The sequence below is a fragment of the Gorilla gorilla genome, chromosome 7 (assembly GCF_029281585.2).
Source record: "Gorilla gorilla gorilla isolate KB3781 chromosome 7, NHGRI_mGorGor1-v2.1_pri, whole genome shotgun sequence".
NCBI lineage: Eukaryota > Metazoa > Chordata > Mammalia > Primates > Hominidae > Gorilla > Gorilla gorilla.
The window spans coordinates 86,532,687-86,539,693 of NC_073231.2; the positions used below are offsets into that span (position 1 = coordinate 86,532,687).

The 7,007-nt window shown below is 38.9% G+C and overlaps 1 protein-coding gene across 1 annotated transcript; it reads right to left on the reverse strand.

Annotated features, from left to right (window-relative positions):
* Positions 1-216: 216 nt before the first annotated feature.
* On the reverse strand, positions 217-716 carry LOC101138851 (large ribosomal subunit protein eL21-like). The gene has a single exon (XM_055348673.2). The coding sequence runs from the start codon at positions 679-681 to the stop codon at positions 232-234; it is 450 nt and encodes a 149-aa protein (XP_055204648.1). The 5' UTR covers positions 682-716; the 3' UTR covers positions 217-231.
* Between the last annotated feature and the right edge of the window lie 6,291 nt (positions 717-7,007).

Genomic DNA, 7,007 nt, shown 5'->3' on the forward strand with positions numbered 1-7,007 from the left:
ATTTTTTTCTTAATCAGAAAAAATTAAGAGATTAGAAGTTCAGTAATAGATTTTGCTTGATTAAAATACAATAAACATGAAAAATAAAGAAAATAGATATATACTGTATCTTAGTTTATTTATTTATTTATTTTATTTATTTATTTTTTTTGTAGCCCAGAGGTCCTTTATTATTTTTTTTTTTTTAACACCTATTATGCCATGAATTCATAGGGAATAGGTTCCAGCAGCTCAGGCTCCTTCCCATTGGTTCTCACCACACTTTTGTGCTTCTCTGGGTGGAGCAGGCTGGCGCTTTAGTTGAACCCAGGTACCTTTCTCTTTGGCTTCTTTCTTTTTCTGATCATTTTCCTTCACACGTTTCAGGAAGCTATCTCTGCTCTTAGAGTGCTTAATGTGCTCAATAAACACATTAATTCTCTTGGCAAGAATCTTGCCCTTAACTTGTTTGTTTACAACAATGCCAACAGCATGCTGGGTAACATTGTAGACTCTTCCAGTTTTGCCATGGTAACACTTGTGGGGCATTCCTTTTTGAACAGTACCCATTCCCTTGATGTCTACAATATCACCTTTCTTATAGATTCGCATATATGTGGCCAAAGGAACAACTCCATGTTTTCTAAAAGGCCTAGAGAACATATATCGGGTGCCTCTCCTCTTTCCCTTTGTGTTCGTCATTTTGGCGAATTACTGGAAGATGGCGGTTCCGGCCGAAAGGCTGTATCTTAGTTTATTGCTCACATTTTGAACATGTCATGCACTTTAAATTTCCCTATCCATCCATACTTCCATATGTCTATTCAATCAGAAATATTTATTGAGTTCTTATAAAGGGCAAGTACTAAATATACTCTCCCCAGGTCTCATGGAACATTCAGTCCTATGAGATAGGAATAGATCAAATTAAGTAATGATACTATGTATATGTGGAAATGAGATTGGGGCTTGGAAGAAAAGAAATATTCTGGGGGAAGAAAAGTTCATCTCAGGAAGTGACATAAGTAGAGATCAGGGTGATTATGAGTTTATTCAACAACAAAGAGAGGACGAATATACAGACACAGGGAACTGCATCTGTCAAGATCCTGTTACAGAAGGAAACATGGCACATTTGGGGAACTGCAGCAGAGTGAGTGACAGGATTCCAGAGAGTGAGGCAAAGAAGATGTCAAGTGGGGCTTCCAAGGCAGGCAGGAGCTTTGACCAAACAATCCCTTGAGTACTGATATGGTATGGCTGTGTCCCCACCCAGATCTCATCTTTAATTCCCACGTGTTGTGGGAGGGACCTGGTGGGAGGTAATTGAATCATGGGGGCAGATCTTTCTCATGTTGTTCTTGTGATAGTAAATAACTCTCAAGACATCCGACGGTTTTAAAAATGAGAGTTTTTCTGCACAAGCTCTCTTTTTGCCTGCCGCCATCCACATAAGATGTGACTTGCTCCTCCTTGCCTTCAGTCATGATTGTGAGACTTCCCCAGCCACGTGGAACTATAAGTCCAATTAAATCTCTTTATTTTGTAAATTGCCCAGTCTCAGGTACGTCTTTATCAGCAGCGTGAAAATGAACTAATACAAGTACTTTCTCTTTTCTTATCTTTAAAGGAATAGCGAACACTAAAGAGTTTTAGATACGGGTGAGGTAGGGAGGACACAATCATATTTGTATTTTGAAATAATCAATTTACCATCAGTTTGGAGAATGAATTATAGTAGATTGGGGGAGACCTCGTAATGAACTACTACAGGTCTTCAGGTAGGACAGGTTGGCAGCTTGGGCTAGGTTAGCAACCATGAAGATGGAAAGAAGGGATGAAATTCGACAATATTCACAGTTAAAAGGCTTTGATGGGCCTTGGGAATGAATGAGAAATGTAGGCTGAGGAAGAGAGTTTCTGGTTTATATAACTGGGTGAATGATGATGCTATTCTACTAGATAAAAGGCACTGGAAGAGAACTGAGTTGTTTTCTCCTGTATATGGATGGAGAATCATACAATTGGTTTTGGTTTAGTTGTGTTTGAAGATATTTGAAGAAGTAGGTAGAAGTATTGGTGGACAATTATACACATAGATCTGGAATTCAAGAAGAGAGGCCTGTGCTGAATCATTGGCATGTCAATAATGCTAAAAGTATGGATTGGAATAAAATCCCTAACCAATACTTTGGAGGGAAAGGAGGGTGAGAATCTGAACTTTAAGAAAAGAAAATATTTAATGCCTGTTTAGAGAAGGAGTTTTCCAAGAAGTATAGAGAGATTGACCAGGGAGGCAGGAAGAAAACTAGGATGAAAGAGTTCCAGAGGCCAATAGAAGAACATATCAAGAAGAAGAGAGTGGTTAACTCTATCAAATGCTGCTAAGCAGTCAATCAACAGATTTCACTGAATACTCTAATAATAGCCTTTTCCTTGCAGTGATCAGGAAAGACACTAGATTTTTGCCTGAGTAAAAGGTTAAGGATGGAGACATTGAGATTAAAAGTTTGGCTTTAACAGAGAGGAAATGGAGGATGAGGCTTGATTGAGTGTTATTAGAATTCAGGGAGAGTTTTTACGAATATAAGGAATACATCAACATGTTTAAATATCAGAGGGAAGATTTGACTTAAGGAAGCAATGAAATATCCAGAAGATAAAAAAATATTAATATTCAGAGTTTCAGGGGTTTTAAGAAGTGGTGAGCAGGTGGGATCCAATGAACAGGTAAATGAAATGTCTAGCCTTAGGCAAGTAAATAAATAATATCTCTTATCAGAAAAAAAAGATGGAATAGTTCAGAAACAGACAATGCAATATTTGTTATTGTGAAGGTAAAGACTTTTGTCTGGTTGTTTCTATTGCTCTGATAAAATAGAAAACAATTATCAACTAACAGCATGAGAGAAGAGGGGGTGGCTTGGAATTCTGAGGACAGTGAAGAAAGTGTGAAATAGTTGTTGTGAAAGTGGGAGAATGAGTTAAGTTGAGACATATGGGGAGCCCATTTGAAGTTGATGATTATGTCATCATGGAAGCAGTTTGCCTTTCTGTACCAAGTAGTAATTGGCTATAGGGAGTAGTTGTGGAGAAAGAAGATAACAGGGGTCTTTCAGGGTTGGTGTTTGGCTGAAAAATGTGATGAACAGCAGTGAGCAAAGGATCTTGCCAAACGGACCCTAGGACCTCAGCTGGATGATGGGGAAAGTGAAAAAGTAGAAACTGGAGGTCTAGGAGAAGATAAAGGGTTTAATGTACAAGAAAAGTTGTGATCTGAAAAACACCAGGAAGAACTGAAAAAATAGCTAGAAGGAGGGAAAGATGTAGTTATAGTTTAATACTTTTGAATTTGAAATTTTTGACAAGGAACAATTTCAGGAAGTGACCAGGTCCTGGCTGTGTCTATGGGAGCAGATAGCAAAACTGGAGTGAAAGAAAAAGTCATTGAAGATGAGATCACCAAAGACTGATACAGCCAGGATATGCAATGATATTGAAGCCACTCTGGATGATTTCACAGCTTGGAGTAGTGAGGAGGATTGTGATCAAGTAATAAAATCTTCGATAAATAGGCCTGAGTGACTGGTAGGTTGGTGTACCCAGCTGGAAGATAGAGCAGCATAATCCAATAGCACAGACCCCAAAATACCAGAGCTTTCAACATGGGAGAAAGACATGCATACTGATCTGTAGTAAGGGTGACAAATGTTCCAGTAATGACTGAAAGCACAGTGGGTATTACAGCGGAAAGGAGGGAGTTAACTCTACTTGGGAGGTGGGAACTGAAAAAGGAACCCAAAATGACATGAATTTTTAGCTGTTACTACTAATATGAACCATTGCTGTTAACATATTAATTATGATTCAAATGCCAATTTCTATAACAAGAAGTGTGTTCCTTATAATGTTTAAATCTAATTCCTGTAATGAAAACACTTAATTATCTCCAAACATATGTCCTCCTTTTGGCCCTGGAATTTTTCTTTTTCTTTCTTTTTCTGAGACAAGGTCTCATCACACTGTCACCCAGCCTGGAGTGCAGTGGTGTGAACACATTTCACTGTAGCCTTGACCTCCTGGGCTCAAGTGATTCACCTCATCCTCTCATGTAGCTAGGACTATAGGCGTGCACTACCACACCCAGTTTTTTTAATTTTTATTTTTTGTAGAAATAGGATTTCACTATGTTGCTCAGGCTGGTCTCAAACTCCTGGGCTCAAGTGAGCCTTCTGCCGTGGCCTCTCAAAATGCTGAGATTACAGGCATGAGCCACTGCACGCAGCCTGGACTGTGTCTTAAACGAACCACATCCTTAACCATATTGCACCAACTTCTAATAGTTTCAAAGCCTTAGGATTTGGATGTTCAGTGTATTATTTCCAACACCATGAAGTAAGATAGCGAAGCTCCCAGAAGGGCTGGGCATGGTGGCTCACACCGTTAATCCCAGCACTTTGGGAGGCTGAGGCGGGTGGATCACTTGAGGTCATGAGTTCGAGACCAGCTTGGCCAACATGGCGAAACCTTGTCTGTACTAAAAATACAAAAAATTAGCCAGATGTGGTGGCAGGCACCTGTAATCCCAGCTACTCAGGTGGGAGGCTAAGGGATGAGAATCGCTTGAACCCAGGAGGCGGAGGTTGCTGTGAGCTGAGATCACGCTACTGCACTCCAGCCTGGTGATAGAGCGGGACTCCTTCTGTCTCAACAAACAAACAAAAAACAAATAAAAACAAGCAAGCAAACAAATAAACAAAAAACAAAGCTCCCAGAATATTCAGTGTCTATTAGGGGGATTGCTTAGGGAACAGCTGGGGGCATTGTTCAAGGCATGCCTGTCAGAGGGAAAACTGTGTCTTCATCATTATCTAACCCTCACATGAAAGTTCTTTTCAATACCTTGTCTTCATTGGATGCACATGGTTAATGAGGAAATGCTTTGCTTGCTGCATTCTTCCTGCCATCATTATGGTTTCTGGCAAGTAATTTATTTAGTAGCTGTGTTGTTTCTGAGTATTATAGTCTTCTTTACTCACTCTTAATGTGTAAAGTGCTTTAAAAATCTTGCAACCATCAAAGTAAAAGATGCAGCTCAGTGCTTCACTCCCTGGCATTGCCACAGGGCTCAATAAACTATAGATCATGTAATAATTTCATTTAGCAGCACAATAAAAGTCAAATTAGTTTCCATGAGACAGTTATGTATGATAATCTGGATTACTGTGGCCTCCTACTGACTGTATTAGCATTGTAATGTTATTTCCGCTTCTGGGATTCTGGTGGAATTTTTTCTTCAGTTTATATTTATTGAATCATTATGAAAACTGAGTTCTCAATGTCTTGAAGAAAGAGATTTATAAAAAAATTAATGTGCAGTGATAATGATCTTAACTTCCAATGCGTCACTTTTTTTCCTTTAAAGTAGCTACTTTAACTTCTGGGTTTTCAATGTACTTGAAAATGTGGCATTATGAGTTTGAAGCTGAAAACTAATGGCTAAAGCCTGTGTTTCTATCCCTTATGGCTAGCCTTTGCCAGAGTCTTTCTCATCTCCTACAATGGTATTCTCCAGGTATATGGCAATGGAGAGTCCACTATTCTGTCTGCATTTCAGAGTACTTGGCCATGATTCCCAATCTTCTATGTAAGTTCCTCCCATACTTCATTTCTGGGTTTTGGCACCAAAAAGAAAGAAAGAATGTAGGGGTGTGTGTGTGTGTGTGCACGCGTGTGTGTATGTAATACATATATACAACAGTTTCATGGTCAAGTACAGCATGATGTATCCTACATGACAAATAAGAAATAGGTCACTTTTAATGGAATTAATCTGCTGTGTCTTGATGTTTCTGAAACATTACGTTCATACATCTCCTTAAGACCTTTGGTAATATATAGTTAGCTGTGTAGCTATCTTTCAAACTGACCTTTCTTTTAAATACTTACAGGACTTATCAGGATGCAGTTATTGCTGGAGAGGGTGACAATTAGGAGAGCATTCCATCTTAGGAACAAAAATGTGGGTCCTATGGAGTTTCAGTATCAGACTTATAAAACTCATAAATATAGACTCATATTCAGCCCACATTTAGTTAGTTTGTAACTTGTGAACATCAGGCCATTCTCTCTGCTTCTGCTCTTACCTAGGAGCTCCTGCTCGGTGGATTGCTTATCTCCACGCTTCGGTACATCCTTAAAGTGTTTTTTCACCCTTCTTACTTGCAGCTGACTCACTTCAGTTCACCAGACAGTATCGTCTCCATATCCTGTTATCTTAGAGCTTCCATGTGTGTCCAACTCAGTGAAGTTATGCACCGTAGAACATCATTCAGGCTTGGGAGACAGGGCTCGGTAGCAGGAACCCACTGACTTTTTGGCATTTTTCATTAGGCACAGAGGAAACTAAAGCAGTAAAATACACACTGTGTTTGCTACTCAAGAGATGTTTATGTTAGAAATGGAAGGACATAGAAAGTGGTAAAGGAGGGAAGAGAAGAAGGAAACCATAAAGGAAGGAAGAAAAGAGAGGAGAGAATTAAAGAGGGAAAGAGGAAAGGGAAAGGAGGGAAAACCAGAACAAATTTACAGCAAGAAACCTGACTTTATTCTTCATTTAAGATTTTACCTTCTTAGAGAACTTAACCTCCCAGAAAGAAAACACAACACAAAAAACAAAGCGACACAAGGCAGTGCTTCAGCACGATTCTGGAAAGTGTTTCCTTTACTCAAAATGTACATAGATAATGACAAAATTGATAAGAAAATACGATTGAAATCACATCATGAAATTAGTTATATTCAGTTTACTTAAAATTAAACACATAAAAAGAACATAAATACAAACTATATATAATGAGCAGCATTAATCTGAAATCTTGCTTTTTATTTTATTTTATTTTATTTTATTATTATTTTTTGAGACAGAGTCTTGCTCTGTCACCTAGGCTGGGGTGCAGTGGCATGATCTCAGCTCACTGCAACCTCTGCCTCTTGGGTTCAAGTGATTCTTCTGCCTTGGCCTCCTG